The sequence below is a fragment of the Numida meleagris genome, chromosome 4, assembly GCF_002078875.1.
Source record: "Numida meleagris isolate 19003 breed g44 Domestic line chromosome 4, NumMel1.0, whole genome shotgun sequence".
NCBI classification, from domain to species: domain Eukaryota; kingdom Metazoa; phylum Chordata; class Aves; order Galliformes; family Numididae; genus Numida; species Numida meleagris.
The window spans coordinates 81,467,239-81,487,933 of NC_034412.1; the positions used below are offsets into that span (position 1 = coordinate 81,467,239).

Genomic DNA, 20,695 nt, shown 5'->3' on the forward strand with positions numbered 1-20,695 from the left:
AAAAGCTGATATTAGAGCAAGTCTGCTGAAAACCTTCCCTGCCAGTTTGGCATAACAAATGATTCTACCTATCTCAAACCTTGGAATGGGAATGCCCACTGATGAACATGGCAGCCAGAGCTGCATCTGTTGCATGTGAAAATAGGCTAGCGGCATACAGGAAATGTTCACCAGTCCCTACATTCTATCCCAAGCTGCAAGATGAGCATCAAAACAGTGCAAGGAAATGGGCACTGCAAAACACCCTCAACCAAACTCCAAGATCCCTTCTAGTGTGAATCTGATAGTCTACTAGAAGGCTATTCTGCCAGGAAAAGCTGAAGGAAAACTTCTGTTGAATGATCTCTTGGGCAAGACTTCTCACCCTCTGAGAACTGCTGCTGCTCCTATACTTCAATTTGGAAGTGACGTTACTGGGTCTTAGAAGTGCATCCCTTGTATTGGTGTTCTGTGATAATTAAAATCAGTGTAGCGTGGTTTAAAAGCAACAAGTTACACAGCAGGACATATTTAAATAGAGAAACTCCACTTTCACTTAGTGTGTTTTTTGTTTTTTTCTTTTTGGTAGCGTCAAGGGCCTCTTTGTGTTCTTAAACACACACATGTCTCTTTTTAGATCACCTCTTTGTGCTGAGCACTTGTTGGCACAACTGTCACTGCGGTAGCGCTGTTCAGTCTAGGAAATATATCAAGTTCAGGACTCTTACTTCATAGTCCAGGTGCAAAGGATGGTCTATCCTTTCACCAAGCATTCAGGCTTCATTGAGTATGGTATTGTCTGGTCACTAAGTATAAGGACCTATCTTTGCCGATGGAAAAAGTCAGGACAGCAAAAGTGTTTCCTCCTGATCCTATCCAGTTCTTCCTCCTCTGTCCTTTGGCTGTCTGGTGTTGGTGGAGAGTGGCCTAACTTGGGTGTTACTTCACGTAGTAGCATTTTGAGGAACAGAGTAAAAGAAGTAAGGCATGAATGGTGCACAGGTGAATTACTTAAAGGTCCTTCTAATAATGAAAAGGCTTCTGGGATAGATATTTTCTGCAGTAGCAACCCAAGGTTACTACTAGGCTAGTCTAAAAAAGAGCAAAGGAGCCACATCAGATTTCAGAAAGAAAAACCTCTATGTAGGCTTGCAGTTAGGTCAGATCTGGCAAAGCTCATTCATTCATGTTATGTATGTCATATGGACTATCCAAACATCTCCTTAATGCCTTGAATTAGGAATCATTAAACAAATCTATTACGAAAAGCTGTCTAGGAAAAATGTACTGAAAAAAGCGGCAAATGAAAAGGTGCACAGTTGGAAGGCTTCCATACTGAAACAGCAAACATCAGAAATACAGAGCTGATTTTAGAAAATAGCTAGTTTCATTAGTCTATAAATTAGAAAATTGGTAGGAAGTGTCAAAACTTTCTAAATAAAGAACTGTTTCTAAATAAAGGACGTGTTGTTTGTTAGCTAAACTTAATTATGAATAGGTATACAAAAACATCTGTAAATAATTAAATGACAAATTATTCCAATTAAGGCAAACTTTTAATTGTGCATCAGTCAGTGATTTTAAATGGTATATTAATGTTTCAGAAATTACTGGAAGATAAAATAAACCTAGTAAATTTCCTACACAATCTTTTGAAGCATTAATCTACACAGCATTATTTTTTTTAAATTAGAGATCATTCCTTCAATGAATTAGTTAATTAGCACAAAATATTGTGTAGATTGCTTCTTACAGCAGCATCACTTGAGATGTCATATAGAATCAAAGATGAAAACCCTGCTGTGAATGTTTCCTAACATAAATAAAGAAAATCACTTGTAGTTGTTGTTTTCCATAAACACATCAGCCATTGGACTGAACAGTGAATAATTTAACTTCTAACTAGTCATGTGTTACTGGAATATTAATGTACAGAAAGCCTACATATCCGTTGCAGAGAACACTATGATAATCTGAGAACTGTTTTTTCTCTGTGGTACTTTCATGGGACTTCCTAAAACAGTCAAGTCTTATTCATTCGAATTAAAGGTGGCTAGATTATTTACCAGCAAAGTATTAAGTGCTATGTATTCAGATTTAAAAAAAAAAAAAAAAATCACCACGGTGGAGACCAGCAAATGATAAACTATCCTCCCCCTCTACTCTGCCCTGTTGAGGCCACATTTAGAGCACTGTGTCCAGTTCCCTCTACTCTGCCCTGTTGAGGCCACATTTAGAGCACTGTGTCCAGTTCTGGGCTCTCCCAGTTTAAAGAAAAAAAAAAAATCTCCTAGGAGTCCAGCAGAGGGCCACAAGGAAGATAAAGGGCCTGGAGCATCTCTTGTATGACGAAAGGTTGAGTAACCTGGGTCTGTTCAGTATGAAGAAAAGAAGTCTGAGAGGGGATTTGATTAATATTTATAAATATCTCAAGGGAGGTGGCAGGCAAATGGATAAGGCCAAGCTCTTCTTGGTGATGTGTAGCAATACGACAAGGAGTAATGGCCTAAAACTTGAACTTAGGAAGTTTTGTACTAACATGCAGAAGAAGTTCTTTATGGTAAGGGTGACGGAGTTCTGGAACAGGCTGCCTGGAGAGGTCTCTTTCTATGGAGATATTCAAGTCCCAGCTGGACTTCTACCTGTGTGACCTATTGTAGGGTACCTGCTTTAGCAGGGAGGTAGGACTCAATGATCTCTTGAGGTCCCTTCCAACCTCTGTGATTCTGTGAGCATGTAGCATATTTTTGCAGCTATACTACTGATGCAGAACTGCCACCAGATATGGGCTACTACAAGTAAAATCTGCCTTCCGTATGATGAAAGATATATATTACAAACCATCTTTTTTTCCTGAGTGCTTGGCTGAGAGTTACTTACTGACAGAAATGAGTACAGAGTCAGGCATCAGCAAACATTGGGCATAACACGGAATTTGAAGGTTTTGCTACCTATCTAATGCAAACAATCAGAAAGCAAAAGTGGCATTAAAAAGCAGCTAAAATCTTTCAGTGTGAACACGCAGAAAGGAGAAACTGAGGAGTAAGAGTATTCAGTGTTATTTTGGGAATTGACTGATTCTTCCAACCGAATGAGGATGCACGTTTATATTTTAGAGTCATCCCTGACTATGCAGTAAGGTGCCTCAAAATTGGAGGAAAAAACCAGGCTTCTGTGTACAATACATAATACTGTTAATTTCACACAGTGTATGTAAAAATTCCCAATTCAGACTGCAGATACAGAAATTATTCCATAAGTTTTCACTGTCTATATCAACTTTGTTTTACTGGGTATAAATTTATAACCTCCAAAATACCACAGAAATAATTTTATTAACATGCTAATGCATTCTTGTTGGAACAGTTTTGGTTTAATTACAATCATAGAATCACCAAGGCTGGAGAAGACCTTCAAGATCATCCATCCACCCACCACCACTATGACCCCACTAAACCATGTCCCTCAACACAATGTCTAAATATTCCTTTTACACCTCCAGGGTTGGTGACTCCACCACCTCCCTGGGCAGCCCATTCCAGCTCCTGACCACTCTTTCAGGAAAGTAGTATTTCCTAATGTCCAGCCTAAATCTCCCCTGGTGCAACTTGAGTCTGTTCCCTCTAGACCTATCACTAGTTACGAGAGAAGAGGCTGACCCCCAGCTCACTACAACCTGCCTTCAGGTAGTTATAGAGAGCGATAAGGTCTCCCCTGAGCCTCCTCTTCTCCAGACTGAACAATCCCAGCTCCCTCAGCCGCTCCTCATAAGGCCTGCGCTCCAGACCCCTTCACTGATCTTCTCTGGACATGCTCCAGGGCCTCAATGTCTTTCTTGCAGTGAGGGGCCCAAAACTGGACACAGTACTCGAGGTGGGGTCTCACCAGGGCTGAGTACAGAGGGACAATTACTTCCCCCTCTTGCTGGCAACACTCTTTCTGATTAATATAGAAAAATGAGGAGTGTATCCATTAACAGCATTTTTCTGCTAACAGTTTCTCCAAATAAGATGAAAAAACAGATACTGTTATTCATATGTACAGTTTGTTCCACCTAATTTCACTTTAGATGTTAACTAAATACATTTATAATGGTTTATGATTTTCATGTTTGTTTTGTTTGTTTTTCACAGGATGAGAATATAATGCGATCCATGCAGCTCTTTGAAAATGTGATTTAATGAAGGCATTAGGTCAGGAACTAATGGACAAATATAAGCAATTCTGCAACATAATCTAAAAGATGGATTTCCCACTTTACCGTAAATAAAGTTACTCAGCTTTACACTGAGACATGTAATATGCAAACAAGTCTTTTTTTAATTAAAGTTGTATCCCTAACCCTTTCAAAATTATACAGTCTTAGTACTTCAGCAGTGGCTACATAGCAAGATTGTTCTGAAAAGTCAGTTTTTTATTTCAAACCCATCAAAACAGAACCTGCCATGCATCTTTATTGTCATTTCAAACCCTAGATAAAATAGATTTAATCTCACAAGGAAATTAAATATTCTTAGTTTTGCTACACATTTGTACTGGATTCAGCTCCAGGTGTTTGAGCATACTTATTAAATATCAGCTTCTAATTTATACAGAGGCATTACCATTTATTTTCATATTTGTAGGGTGTGGTCCTCATATTTTTAAGTAATGCTCTGAGTTAAAGTGCTATCATTGATGTCCAATGCACAGCTTGCAGCAATTGCCTTTCACATTTGACTTGCTTCTGTCCTCTTCAGAAACACCTCCCAAACCTAACAAAATAAGTAACTTGAGAAGAAGAAGTGTTAAACAACAAACAGGTTTAAATTACGATTGTTTCAGTAGTTCTGTTCCCCAACAGATACTGGTAAGCATCTATCAATCATGCTTATCTAGTAAATCTGCATTTAATTTATTGTGACGCAAATATCAAGATGTTCTACATACTGTATTTCTAATTCTTCTTGGACACATAAAGTTCTTTGCTTAAAATTAAGAATCTTCTGAGTTTGAACTTTTTGTGAAGAATACTTAACTGGTTCCTACCACTGTTTTCATGAGTATGTGTCTTGATGCCTTTAATAAAGTAAAATAAATGAAGTTATTTTAAATTTTTCATCCCTCTTCAGTGCACAGAATGAAAATCACTAGCTAGTAACATCTACTAATAATGACTACTAGATGAGCTAACATCTGAGAGTTTTGTAGTATCTTTAATTATAAGATTCAGGAAAAAAAAATGAAGCTTCAACTATACAATACTATCTATATGTGATAAGTGCATTATTTTTTTAGGATCATTTCTTCATTAAGATTGGAGAAACCTTATCTATGAACCTAGATAAAAATGTATGTACCTAAAATATACTAATGCCCCTTTCAGTACATGTAATTTTTAACATATATCATCCAGAGATTTATGCCAGTACTTCCAAATAGGTGAAATGCTATCAGAGATAGGCCAATCTTCATTGTGACATTGCTGCAGAAAACATGAAACGGGATTAATGAAGTAGAAAGAATGTTGCAAACATTCTTTTGCAAGAAAAATCAAGTATCTATTCTGGTGTAGAGATGGGATGTTAGAGGCATGTTGAAGGCTGCTCTGCTATCACCAGTGTAGGAGAAGAGTAGTACAATACATGTACACCTGAAATTTGCTGTAGAGTGTTTGTGTAAACTAAATGTGCACATTTTGTAAAAAAAAAAAAAGAAAAAAGAAATAAAGTAAACAGAAAAACAAGCAGCGTGATCAATTTTTTTGTGTTGTTAAACAAATAGTTGTATTTCTTCAAATTTAACATCTCTGCCAACATTATTTATTTTAAAAAGCTTAAATACATGTGTACTGACTTAGAACTGTTCTGAATTAAATTTAATTTAGCCAGCCAGCAGTAATCTTCTACATATTATGAAACTGTTTTCACATGAACAGTATTAACAAGACCTGTTGAATGTTTTGCTATCAAGCTCAGTTACACTAAAGGACAAATGCTGCTCCAGCTTCTGAGAACAATGTGCTGGGCAGACCCTGAGCAAGTTCCTTGTTTGCTATGTGTATGTTCAGCTTCATACTTTCAAAAGATGACTCTCAAAGTCTAGGTGGGCTCTTACAATTCCGTGTCTCATTCACTAAGCCCTGATGAACTAGAGCTGCATCCATGTGTGCCCATGGCACAGAATAAGTTAAATGTTTCAAAAGCATATGTAATTTAACATCAAGTTAATTACCATTTAAGTAATTACAGCCAAATTATTTTGTGTTGCACAAATATACAAAACATACTGTGCAGATCTATTAATGGAAATTGAAATTTATAACAAAATATACATTTATATTTACTCTGCTTTTGAAATAATATCCAACGTCTTTGTAAGCACAATGCATACACAAATAGCAGCCAACAGAGAATTAATGTAATGTAATCACAAACTCATGAGACTTTTCCCACTCTCCATTATACTGATGAACTGTGATTAATTTAAGAGAATATAGCATACCACAAAGTGATGTTCACAGGCAGTTTATCTTCAGACTTGACCTCCCAGTACAAATCACTATGGATTTTTTTGTTCAGGAGAAGATAGAACAGTAGGTTGGAATTTTGGATTTGATGATAGTCACTGTTGCCTGATGATGAAAATCAAATACATTTGAGCAAAGTAAGGAGCACTAGCACTACATCTGAGAGTACTCACATCATGTCTATAAATTGTATAATTCAAAACTTTTACTAACTTATTTGCCTTTACTGTTACAAAAGAAAATGGTAGAAAACTAAAATTTACTATTTATTTACTAAGAAAAAATATACTTTCAAAAGAGTTGAAAATAATGGACTGAAAAAATAGCAGCATTGTGATAACTAATGAAGGAGAGTGATATTCTGGCAGAGATTTCCAATGTAAGTACTGATCAAACACATTGTAATGCATTTTTTTTTTTAAAGTTGATAAATCCATTAGTTGGACTGTATAATGTCGCTGACGATGATCACAACGTAGGAGCTTCTTTTCATTTTTCTGTCTTTTTTTCTTACAGAATTTTAAAATGTGCAGAAAGACTACATGGTAATCTGATAGGCTACAATAAATTACTGGACAGAGATAATAATTAGAGGTGGATTAATGATTTACTGGATAAGTTTTATTATCTGGATTTAAATTCTCAGAACATCAAAATGAAGTGTAATTTTCCTTTTTTTATCTCACTAAACACAAATCAGTAACTTTCATGCCACTTTGTCAAGGTATCTTACAGTCTGCAAGATGAACGTTCCTATTGCCCTTAAATGAATATGAGTACCCCTAAAAATGATCCGGTGCCTAGTGATTATATGGTTGCTTACTAAGAAAAAAAAAGACTCAGAAGTGGCAAGACCTACATTTAGGGTCCCTACTCTTCTCATTTCTGTTCTTTGCCAGTGATCATTCAATATCATACATACAAGTGCTCATGCGGTCATTAGAACAAATACTTTCCATTCTAGATGAATATCCAAGCCAATACTACTTCTTCTTCCTGATGAACAATGTATAGCACAACAAAAGTTCTGAAAAGAATGTTCAGCACTAGAATCCTCTGTTGTTGACCACTTAAAAGCATTTTTTAAAAATGTGTAGCAACTGAGGATCATAACCTCTGGGTTAACCAACATGGGCTAAAATGCGAGTATCTGATTTTCTTAGTAAGTGAACTAAATGTTAAACTATTAGGGAAGGGGCAGGCATCATCAATAACAGCAAATTGTTTATTTTAGCAGGAGCTAAAAGAGTGCTGAGGAAAGCACTTAGGCTCAGAAAAAGGAACACAAAGCCTTCATCCCAGGTGCACTGAAGGAAGGCAAATACTCAGCCTGAGTTAGGTGTCAAAAGGGGCCAGGAGCAATTTGCATTTAACATTTAGTGAATTCCTGGATCACTCTTCATGGGTATCTACCCTACTCGAAGGTCTGTACAAGAAGCCCTCATGCTTAACTCAGTGTGAAAATCTACTTCATAAATGCTGCAATGCCTAACTTGGACTAAGGACTCATATAAAGCATCCTGGATATTAACCCACTCCACACCCATTCTAAACCCTGGAAAAAGTCTTTAGACTTTCCAGAAAAGTGAAGAATTCAAAAGAAAGAACAGGGAGTAACTTATTTAACCACTAAGGGTGCACAAACTTCCCACTAAGGATAATAAAATCTTCCAAGCAAATAACACTGGTAGGGATCCACATGGATGAACACTTGCTCCTCAGAAGAGTTTTCTGAATGCAGACTGGTGCACTGTTTGAGTACAGCCATTCAGTTTCTTATGTCAATACTGATCCCCTGGAATATTTACTGAAACATACTCCTGTGTTTCCCACTCTTTGATTAAAATAATGGTGAAGACAAATAAAAGAGAAATTAAAAAATGGGAAACAATAGAAGCTAACTGCCAGAATATCATTCACATAGTGCAGATTTAAGGTCATTTCTGTCATCACTCGATACCTCAAAAGGACTACAACAACTATTTTACAGTGGACTGGAATTGCTACTGTTTTATACAATAAAAAATCCTCTGTTTTATACAATATGAATAGCTGTGACATGTAAAAATAAGTACTTCTCTGAACAGGGTTATTAATCTGGTAGCCAGATATGGAAGTTGTCTTGGCAAAGATGCATTCAAGAGTGCAGCTTACATATTACTATCTGTTCAACTCACCTTTCCACCATATTGCTCCAACTTTTGTAAAGCAACAGTGATTTTTTCTCTAAATTTCTTGTCCATTAATCTCCTTGAAAGCTATTGGAAAAGTGAAATAAAGAGGTCTGTAGCCCAATCTTTTATTTTTGAGAAATGCAAGCCAAAAGAAACATCATTTTGTAACTTGTAGCTGGTGTCAAAGTATGGATCTCAGTCAAGACAGAAGGAGTGAAACATAAACTGTTGAGCTTACTTTGAATTTAAGTTCCTCATCTGTTAGTCAAGCAGTTTAAATTTTTTGCTTTTAGCAAACAAATTTTGAAGAGGAATCAATCTTAACAGAAAGTCATTCTAGAAGTGCTATAAAGTACGTTAACTTTTCATGTGCACTGAAAGGGATTTACTATAGTGAAAATACTCTAAAAAAATATTGCAGATTCTCTCTTCGTTTTATTTTGCTGTAAAAATTCACTTTGGAAGAAAGCTAAATTAAACCATGAAAGGTCTGTCTGATAGAGGAAGGAAGTCTACAGAAGAATGTGTACAGCAGGATTCACTATAAAAATACATTCCCCAATTCAGCAAGAAGTTTACTGAACAAAACTTCCTTGTGCAGAATTCCCATCTGAAAGAAATATTTTCCTATGATAATAATTTATTGACACTTTCACAGATTTTTGAAAACATTGACACTTAAAATGCAAAACTCATTCAGCAATAAACAAACATTGTTTCAAAATATACCATCTATTTCACCTCAGGTTCAAAGTTGGAACTTTTTTAAACAGTAAAGACTTCAATTATTCTCCTTTCGGACACTGTTAGAACTTTGCCTGTACTTTTAAAGCACAAACTTTCAAAGTCTGTATTTCAAAAGAATGACACTGTACTATTCAAGAATGATGGAATTACACAGAGGAATACATGAAGTAACGCTTTTCACGGAACTGCTGAGTCTTCCAATCTATATGTGCAGATACTACAGTAAACATCTCAAAAAAAGTACCATAAAATATATATATAATCTGTTACTACAGCATTAAAACTTACATTTGTGAGAAGATGCTTAAGATGGTCGTTAAGAGATGGGCCAACAACAGCACTCAGCTGAACTAAAGCGCCTAATCCCCTTTCAAATACTTCATCATCTGAATGGGCCTTCGAGGGGAGGAAAAGAAATCCTGTCAGACTAATATTCAGATAAGTGCACAAACTCTTCAAAATTGCAATCTCTATTTTATGATTGTATTTTTATTGTTGTACTTTTAATACATTAAAACTACTGGAAAACCACTGATTTTTATAATGTTATATACAGTTCAGAAATACAATGCAACTGAATATTGTCTAGATGTAATAATTAAATGCAGAAGTATTTTTCTGAAGTAGAAAACAAAAGCCTCCACAATTTGTCAGTGAAATTATTGCACTTAATAAAACTGATAATTTATGCTTGAAATGCAAAGAAATAAGTATATTCAGCAAGCAAGAGAAAGTACATCTAATATTTCACTTTTGGAATGTATCCCATGTACAGTGCTGCACAGCATATTAGGAAGAACTTTTCAAATGTGTATATATCAAAAGCCCCATCGGGGGAGCCAACATTTTAGTTGAAAATGTAATGAATTCAGAGTAATTCTTAAGTAATTCATAACAATAATTATCTTTGTTGGAGAAACACAGGAACCAATGACTTTCCGGCTCAATGCATTTAGTCCTGCCAACTATAGCTTTGTCACCTGCCAGCAATCATCACGCTCTTATCTACATCTAGGGTGCTTTGTCATCTCTATTGCTCCCATTATCAGATTAGTAACAGTGACTGGAAGAGCGGAAATTTTTCTAATTCTAAAAATAAAAATAAAAATAAAAAAGTATCTATGAAAATCTCTGCAACAAGAGTAAGACATACCAATGCAGCCTTTAACACAGGAACTAGACGAGGCAACAGGGGAATGGCTTTTTCAGTAGCACCTTCAACCAGAAGTAATTCTTTAAAACCCTCCCTTGAAACAAATGTATAGGGATGCTTTGTCTCTCTCAGACCCTGGTGCAAATGCAAAAGATGTTCTGTTAATAGTTAGTTTTTTAAACAAAACAGCGTTAAAAAAGTTCCACATAACAGAAAGATTGTGTTTAGATTCTCTTACATCAATTCAAAACATAAAATACACTAACTCCACCATGTGGATCCATTGAGTACAACTCTGATCACAAAATATTCATTTTTCTTTTGGAAAATTGAATATTAAAACTTACATTACGAATACTGCTATTTCAATCACTATTTGTACTTCATTCTATTTAATCCGCCTACCCAAAGCAATTTTTCAGCAATGCCATAAGCAAAATAATAGGTTATATTTGTAAATAATTTCCATACCATGAGGGAAAATAAAATAGAAGGTGAATAACAGAAGGAAAGGCAGCACCCGCAGCAACTGCAAAAATTTGTAAATGGTACAAATACACATGAAGACCTGAGCAGTAGAATTGAAAGATTAAAGTCATATGGTGGAATTCTTTCTTCTTTCTTTGATAGGTGCTGTAAGCTACTTTAGGTATCGACAGCTTGCTTTATCTTACAAAGGAAAATAAAAGCCTGCTCTACAGTATGCACTATATTCAACTTCTATTTAGACTCCTGAAACATATTTGGTCATAAATGATGCTGATGAAGTATACGAGTCTGAACATTATAAACAGTGTTTATTTTCTTTAACTTATTTAAAGGATCCTATTTCCACTGTATTAATTCAATCTATTAGCAAGGGCACTCTTAATTTAATAGGTGGGCTTTATACACACATAAAAATAATTGGTTGTTTATAAAAGAACCTCCAAACCCACCAATGAATCATAGTATTTTGTTCAACAGTTGGGAATCTGAGCTGCAGTCTTGTATGTGGACAACGTCTCAATGATTAGGTAGAATTACCTAGCTCTTCCAGAATGCTCTGACTAAAGAATTAGAAGTGGCAATATTCTTGACTGTCTTCATGCATACAAGATCTTCTTGTTGCTCTTCCATATATATGAGTCTAAATTTTGGCTAGTTTAGCTGGTTTTGAAACATTATTTGCAACTTGAACAGGTTATATTGAAAGATGCAAAAGTTCGTATTTTTCATAGCACGCTAAAAGCAACTTTCACTAAGCATGTAAAGTAGTTGTCTAGCTTCGCTTCCTTAAGGTTTAGGTCAACAAAGTGCTTTGTACTTTTTGTACCCCTGTACCTCAGGAAGAGGAAATCCCTAAGGATTTCTGGTCAGTATTAAGATTACTAACAATAATATTCAGATGTTTAAAGTTGATGGATAACCTTCAGAAGAAATCTTCATTTTTACATCTGAGCAAGACATACTTACTGGTCAACTGGCATTTTAGAACACTTCCCTTCCTTGTCCTAAGTGCCAATTTAGCTTAACAAGGAATACATAATGAGTACTAAATCACTGCTGCAGCTAAGTACTTGTCAGTAAATCATCAGGCCCCTAATAATTCCTTCGCTGAACTTTCCACCTGTAAGGAAGTCTGACTGATTCAGTGACTTGCAAAATATAGATCTAAAAGTGCAGACACATCCTGCTCAACTTAAAGGATGAACTCATGTAACAGATAAAAATCTAGCTTTTCAATGAGCACAGAGCTCCAAAAAAGCCACTGATTTATATGAATATGAAGTGGTGCTCACAGCACACATATACAAAGTGAAATAGCAGCACCTGATACTATTAACATAAAGTCCTAAAGAATTAGCATTTATAACATAACCTAAACTTGCTGGAAAGCTATCCAGCAAGTCCTCACTTCTGCGAAGAGCCATCTCCAAGAGCAATTTGAAGCCTGAATCAAAAGTATGAGTATATGGTTATGACAGTTCCTATGCAGAACTACGCTGATGATTTAAGAAGCACTATATAGGTAATGATAAAAACTAAGATCAACAAAAGGTTTAAAACTGATTATCTATCACATTGTCAGTGATAACCTATAGCATCCTGAAAGTGCGTCAGATTTAGATGCAATCTCCTGCAATTAGCCACTAAGCTTTCACATACAGATGCTATACTATATTGAAGTTTAATGTTTCTAGCCCTTAATAACATTGAGAAAGTTTCAATAATGTTAAATGCGTTCATATTTCTTTCCAAATCCATATATAGACAAAACAAAGTCAATCCAAACAGTTCAGAATGCCTTGAAGGAGAAAGTAAGTCCAAAATCTCTCAATAAATATATTACAAGGCCTGCTCTGAAAATAATGTCTCCTATCTCATTATGCTGGCCCACAATGTCAGAGGTGGATGTTGGTGGTAAGGCAGGAGAAGCTGAGCCTTCCCACTAATATTCCCATTCGTTTTTTTGACATGTGACAGATGGCAACAGATGGGGCAGAGCCATTGCCATGATGGCACAGGACAGGGGGCAGCCACAGTGTGAGCTGTGCCGGGCCACATGGGGCCCGAGAGTTGGACATGCCTGCCTTCAGTGATTCTTAAAAGACCCAAAGTAACTTTGGCTACAGTTAATAGCATGCATTATTGGTCAAAGATTCACTTTGTGTTAACACTGAGTATAACATTAGTGGAAAAGAAGACAGAGCCATGCTATTTTCAGTGGTACCTGGTGCCAGGATAGGGGACAATGGGCACAAACTGGAACAAAAGAGGTTCCATTTGAATAACAGGAAGCACTTCACTGTACAGATGACACAACACTAGCACAACCTGCTCTGTGTTCCTGCTTGAGCAGAAGTTGGACAGATGAATCTATAGGTCCCTTCCCACCTCAACCATTCTGCAATGGTGTGATAACATGAAAAAGCATCCTGGAAGAGACAACCTCATTGCCTGAGCCAGAAAAGCATCTACATAAAGCTGTTGGAATGTGATGAGGAAGACACTCTAGGTAATACTAACGCACAAGCATAAAAACAATTTGGTTTCCATTTCTTCATAGGTTTCTGATGAAAAATCACAACAGTGTCATCCATTCTTAATATTTGAAACACTACTCTTCTTTGCATTTATCTTTAAATTAGTTCGGGTTATGGATAATTATAACGAAAGAAGGAAATATCAAAGCATTCCTCCTCTTCAGGTGTTAACAGTTCTTAAAATGTTGTAACTGAAATCCGTATTAGCATCTAATTCCACAACACTTGACTGATGCCTCCAAAGGAAAAGGATGTATCTCTAGCTAAACCACACATATCCATTTTAGACATTGCAGTATGTGGTCAAAAGAGGAAAAACCATCCTTCAGTGACCTACACAAACAAGAAAAACTCTTAGGAATACAACATAGTAGAGAGGGATGTATATGAACTGCAATGGTCCGAAACGAACAACTGCTTTTTATCCCTTCTATTCTAAGTAGAAAGGAGATTTTATGCACAAGTTTCTGTATGTAAGTCTGCATCTTTCAGACAAAGATTTTTTACCTCCCCTTGCATTTAGCAGCAGAAAAGTAGTGAAACATTGGCAGTGAAAAAAGAGCACCAAAACCCACCAGCTGTCTTTTTGATGACCAGAAAGCAAATAAGAGAAAATTCTAACACAGCTACACTGGTTTTAAATCACTCTTTATAGTACCCACAATAGATTTTAATAATTGATGCTAGCTTGGAGGCGGGCATTTCTTTTTACACAGTGGACACCGTTAGGATTTCCAAATAAGTAGAAACTGCTTATGACAGTTCAGTCACTTTTACACACACAGATCATTGCAGAGGCACACAAAAGCTAACAATGTATTTTGATTGAAAGTGAATTGGAATTCAGCTAAACTGACTACTGAACTGTGAATTTCAATGCTTCCAAAAGGTATGAGACAAAGAATCAATAGTTCTCCTGTGTGGACTCTAAACACATCTACTCTTTCTCAGTCCCAGGCAAATCCAGTCAGTGAATTTATCCCCATGCTGATATGGTGACTATACAATTGGTCTTATCTACAAAAGAGTTATGTTTTCACAGTCTCTGGAGGACTTTTTTGGATCCCAGACTGTAATGTATGTGAAAGGTATGTACTGGAAAAACAAATGAACAAAAAAAGAAGAAAAACACTTTGTGAATGTTTGAGAGAACTGAAATCCTACTTTTTTTCCTCCACAAAGTGTCCACATCCCAGATAAATTCTTAGGTCAGAAAGGAATGGGTTTGCTTCTAGTTTCTTATTTAACTTTGTGTTTGAAATTGGGTTTCAAGACTGCCCATACCTTAGTTCCTCCCAGAATTATTTTAATAAAATCATGAAGAAGTAGACTGGCATTATTTAGCTTTTAGGAACACGTAGCTCTGAGACATTTTTATTACATCCCTCGTTTCAAAGAATAAATCACAAACCAGGGAAGTCCAACTACAGTAGCAATTAAATAACAGCAGCTCAAATAAAAATGTAGCTAATTGAGTACATTCACATAACGTTTCAGCACTACATGGAGTAAATACTGCATGCTCAACTTCCCAAGAGGACAGTTTACCTCTGCCAGAGTTACAAGAAGAGGATCAAAAGGAACTGTTTCACGAGGGCACTCCCAGTGCAATCTGTGCTTTACTGATCCATGCATTAACCTATATAAAGAATTAAAGTTTGAACAAATTAACATATAATAATACACAATTTATTTCTAACACTATTCATATTGAAATACTACCATTAGTTTTTTAAGACTACAATGATACTGTATACACAACCTCAACACGTATTGCTCTCCATAATGAAATGTGTAAGAGCGCATAGACGTGCAATTATTACAGTTTTCAAAGATTACAGTTTTCAGAATTCTAATCCCAAACACAAAGAAATCAGAAAATAGAAGTTATAAGACTTATAGATGCATCTCATACAGACACAGAAGATGCTCCCCTTGTAAATTTACTTATTTTAATAACCATCAATAAACCTTTCCCTCAAATACTAAGATAAGAAAAATCAGCCGGAACAAAGAAAATTATACTGGAACTCATCAGTTGATCCTGTATAAATGATTTCTTTAATATGTGTATGTATATGTATAGTGCTAATGATTAATAATTATTAATTTAACTAATTCTGCATCCACTTGACAAAACACTGGAAAAAAGTGCTTATTATGTATGCAAATATGTACTAGACAAAGGGAATTTAAAATACTGTAAAACACTTACATGTAGTTTTGTTAATACCTGATATTGCTGAAAATTACAGAGTTGAAATATTCGAGAAAATGTTCTCATATTACTTACTGAAGACAAAAAAAAGACTGCAAGATGTTTGCTTAATAAAATGGCACTAATTTTATTATCTTTGTTATTAGGGAAAGCACCTTTATATGAAGAAATCGGCATCCTTCAGGAAAGAGTTTTAACATTGCACAAAAAAGAACAAAAAGAAGCCAGTATCAAACATATGGAAAATTGCTTCTTTCTTTGAAAAGGAATTAAACTGCCCAAGTAAAAGAGTAAGAGTTGTGAATAGATGTTTATCACTCTGTGTAATTCTACCTAACCATAACACATATAATAAAAAGTAAGCAAACAGGGCTGTAATACCTGCATGGAATGCCACCTTTAGCATATGTAGCTGCAAATGCAGAAGGTGTTCTAGAAGGAGCAGCAAACTATGAGAACACAAAAAAGGAAAAAAGTGTTATTTATTTATAAGTTTGACTATGTTAAAACTGCAGATTATCAAGAAAGGAGCTTAGTCATATGACTGTAAAAATAATCTGCAGATACAGGATGGAAAACACACATTTGATACATTTATCAAAAAAGGGCTTAACAGAATTGTCTGGAGAGAAAATGTTTTTTTTTGTAAAAATGAATAAATATTGTAGAACCCATGCTCTCCTGATGCAGTGCTCCCAATTTCCTATTTTGTCATGCGAATCTTAAGACCGAAATCTTATGAGTTCTCTCTTAAGAGATTAAGGACATCTCACTCCTAATTGTCATTACATGCAGGTGCCATGGTTTTGGCTGGGATAATTTTCTCTGTAGAGGCTTGTGTGATGAAGTGCTTTGGATTTTTGATGAAAATACTGATGACAGCACACCGATGCTTTACTTGTTGCACAGCAGTGCTTACACAGAGCCATGGACTTTTCAGCTTCTTACGCTGCCCTGCTAAGCAAGGAGCTGAGGGTGCACAAGACGCTAGAAGTGGACACAGCCATGACAGCTGACCTCAAACTGGTTAAAGGGATGCCCCGTACCATATGGTGTCATGCTTGGCAATAAAAGCTGAGGAAAAGAAGGAGGGGACTTTGGAATGATGTGTTTGTATTCCCAAGAAATCATTATGTGTGATGAGCCCTGCTTTCCTGGAAGTGGCTGAAGATCTGCCTGCTGATGGGAAGCAGCAAATGAATTTCTTGTTTTCCTTTGATTGCACACACAGCTTTTGCTTTTCCTAGTAAACTGTCTTTACCACAATCCATGAGTTCTTGAACTTTTACACTCTACAATTCCTTTCCCCATCCCACCTGGGTAGAGTGAGCAGCTGTGTGCTATTGAGCTGACATGCAGCTGTGGGCTTACACCACAACAGCAGGTAATATGCAGGAGGTTGTTTTGCCCCAACCCCAACCTGATCTGAGTGTACATGAAAGTACAAGTTGACAAGATGTAGAATAACACCAAGCGTTGAGCAAGATGGCACGTGGGCACTGAAAATCAGTGGGGAGCTTAATGGGAGGAAAGCCTACACAAAGTTATTTTTTAATCATATACATGCTTCTTATCAATTTGAAATATGATACAATTCATTAGCTTGATCAATCAATGCTACTTTCAAGATTAAATATCTTGTCACAAAGTATATAGCATGAAATACCAGGAAATCTTAATTTCTGTCTTTCTAGTGTTTGAAACTACATCAACACTGATAAAATTGCATGCACAATTTGACTTCTCACTAACAATTTGTTAGATTGTATGAGATCTAACAAGATCTTCAAGATACTACCAGAGTCTTTATTTCAATGCACAACATGGCATGGGTTATCAAAGCCATAATTCTGATCTGCTCCCCTAAAGGACCAGCTGCCAAAATTTACAACTATGTGAAAGAAACCCATAGGAACTCTCTTTAACTCTTGGTCCTAAATCGTGTTTAGGTACATAGAAAAAAAAAAAAAAGTTGCCACTCAAGCTATAGTTGTATCAAAACTTCTTTTTAAAATAAACACATTATCACTCAAGCATTTCAGCATATAATTTAGGGAATGTATGATTAATGACAAAATTTTAGTTTAAATTATCTACATGCATATCTTCAAGTATGGAAATTTCTCCCAACAAAATAATGATTTTAAATAAAGCAGAAGATCCACCACCCATACATACTGGATCAATAGTTTTGGGATTCAGCTTGTCACTGGGCTTTGGCTGTGGCTTAATTGCAGGTTCTGGAGAACGTAGTAAAGGAGAAGATGTCTTGCTTTTCTGTGCTGCAGACTTTGCTTTCATCTGGGTGCCTGATGACATTCTTAGAACACTACTACCTAGAATAGAAAAAGATCAAAAACATAACATTCCTTTCCTACATGACAGAATACCAAGGGTTGCAATCTCCAGGTCAAAAGATTAACATTAACAATGAAGGAAATCTGAATAAGTGTATTACAAAAGGAATTCTTATTCTTCTGTATCTCCTAATCCTGTGCTGCTGTCCTTCATTTTGCTAACGTTTTCAGGATGCGGCTTGCCTTCAGCAACAAATCTTTTAAAAAGACCACAGTTAGGCAATGAAGTCTCTTTAGAACACACAAAAAACATACATGGGATCTTTAAAGGTCATCTTGTCCAACTCCCCTGCAGTGAACAGGGACATCTACAGCTAGATCAGATAGCTCAGAACCTGGTCCAGCCCGATCTTGAGTATCTCCAGGGATGGTGCATCCACCACATCCCTGGGCAGCGTGTTCCAGTGCCTCGTCAACCCTACTGTAAAAAAATTCTTCCTTATGTTCAATCTAAATCTACCCTCTTCTAGTTGGAAACCATTTCCCTTGTCTTATCACAGCAGACCCTGCTGAAGAATCTGTCCCCTTCTTTCTTACAGCCCCTCTGTAGATACAGAAAGGCCACTATCAGGTCACCTTGGAACTTTCTTGTCTCCAGGCTGAACAGCTCCAGCTCTCTCAGCCTGTCCCCATGGGAGAGGTGTTCCATCCCTTAGAGCATTTTTGCAGCCCCCCTTTAGACGTGGTCCAACATGCCCATGTCTCTCCTGTACTGAGGACTCCACATCCGGACGCAGTACTCCATGTGAGGTCTCCCTGGTGCAGAGTATTGGGTCAGGATCACCTCCCTCACCCTGCTGGCCACGCTTCTTTTGATGCAGCCCAGGATACGGTTGGCTTTCTGGGCTGCGAGGGCACATTGCTAGCTTGTGTCCAGCTTGCCATCTACCACTACCTCCAAGTTCCTTTTGGCAGAGCTGTGCTCAATCCTTGTATTGATAGCGGGGGTTGCCACAACCCAGGTGCAAGACCTCGCACTTGGATTTGTTGAGGCACACGTTCAGAAGCATTCAGACTCTCTTCTCTTCCAAGAAGCAATTAAGATACATGCCAAGGACTTATAATCATGTTTTAAGTAACAACAAATTCTAGATGTATTTCAAGACACTGGTCACACCATCACAGAAAGTTTAATAAATAAATAAGTGACAACTGGCAGATCAGCCCTTTGGTACAAAAGTAAACGTGGGAATTACGGCCAGCAATGAAGGATATGTACAAACCAAACACATAGCTTTTGCCAGAGAAGGAGATGGCAGGAAGTGGCTAAAGGGCTTTTCCTATGGAGGCATCCGAGCAAGATGAAAGTCCTCGTGTGCGAGAGCTGTGAGGCACAACCACAGGCAGAGATCCAACAGCGGAAGCGCGTTATGAATTGAACGAGTGATGTGGAAGGTGTGATACCAAAGTTAACTGTCCTACTGGCAGATGACAGACTTCAAGAAAATGACAGGAACCCATAAATAGAAACAAGGCAAAAGCACATTTGAAAGATGTCTTTCAAAGGAGAAAAAAAGGCCTGGGTTTAGTTTCTGGAAGCCACTTAGTAAAGGCAGAACGGAAGTAAGCAGGACCGTAAAGGCGAAGCTGCTCACTTACCCTGCTGAATGACCCCTCTCCCGGAGCGCAGCGGAGAAAGAAAGCAGCAGCGATTCCCCCTTCTCCGCGATCCCCCCTTTTCAGCGCCCCAAGGCCCGGCCCGACCCCCTCCTGACCCGGCGGCGGGCAGCCCCACGCCCCCCCACGCTTCCTGCCGGTTGCCGGGGAAACTACGGGCCGCCGGGAGCCCAACATTCCTCGGCAGGCCGGGCCTGGGGCGGGCGGGAGCATGCGCGGTGGAGAGGAGTGCGCGGGGCTCTCCTGCTGGAATGTAGGCCGCGTTGCGCGGCTCCCGGAGGTTTGGAGGTTGTTTGCTCGTCCTCCGTGACCTCAACACTGAGTGCTTAAATCTGCCACCAGCCTGCCTATCCGCCAGTTACAGCCTGACTGTGCCCAGCCCAGCCCTTCTCCTTGGCTTCCATCAGTAGCCTCATGGAATCAAGTGGACTGTGAAGACATAAATAAAAAAAATACTAATAATACTTGCCTCCAGCAGTTTTTGTATGGGATTGCCCAGATGCCAGTGGTGTTGGTTACATGGCCTACCTAGCCAGCCTGGCTGCTTGGCAAGCACCAGCAATCGGAGCCTAAATACTTCTGTTCAGGCTTACTGGGGCAAGGAGAAAGAAAGAAAAAGAATTAGATCAGAAGGCTGATTTTTCAACCCACCTGATGTATTTGTGATTGGAACAGAGATGGTAAATTTCAGTGTGAAGTGGCTGCTCCTTTTTTAATCCAAATTTCTTAATATCTTCACAAGGAAAACAAGAATTGTGAAAAAATTGCTCTTGTTTTTTTATTATTATTACTTTTTTAATTATTATTTTTACATGACAAAAGTTTGGGGCCACATTCTGTTTGCAGTCATTTCTGTTTCAATTATAAGTACAGAAAATATGTTTCTTTCTTCTTTTTTTTTTCCAGATAGCCCATT

General features: G+C 37.4%; 2 protein-coding genes across 5 annotated transcripts in view; one reads left to right on the forward strand and one right to left on the reverse strand.

Annotated features, from left to right (window-relative positions):
• Nucleotides 1-4,249, forward strand: part of KCNIP4 (potassium voltage-gated channel interacting protein 4) — a 296,711-nt gene extending 292,462 nt beyond the window's left edge. For all 4 annotated transcript variants that reach the window (XM_021395285.1, XM_021395284.1, XM_021395286.1 and 1 more), the window contains one exon: nucleotides 4,113-4,249. In XM_021395285.1, coding sequence (XP_021250960.1) covers nucleotides 4,113-4,160 — 48 coding nt within the window. In that variant the 3' untranslated portion in view covers nucleotides 4,161-4,249. The remainder of the gene's footprint in view (nucleotides 1-4,112) is intronic.
• On the reverse strand, nucleotides 4,141-20,137 carry PACRGL (parkin coregulated like; the record flags this gene model as incomplete). The annotated part of the gene is made up of 9 exons (XM_021395511.1): nucleotides 4,141-4,733; nucleotides 6,463-6,592; nucleotides 8,665-8,745; nucleotides 9,697-9,804; nucleotides 10,562-10,696; nucleotides 15,136-15,226; nucleotides 16,187-16,254; nucleotides 17,984-18,141; nucleotides 19,762-20,137. Coding segments are annotated over 8 exons (1,074 nt in total), but the record flags the coding sequence as incomplete, so codon positions are not given.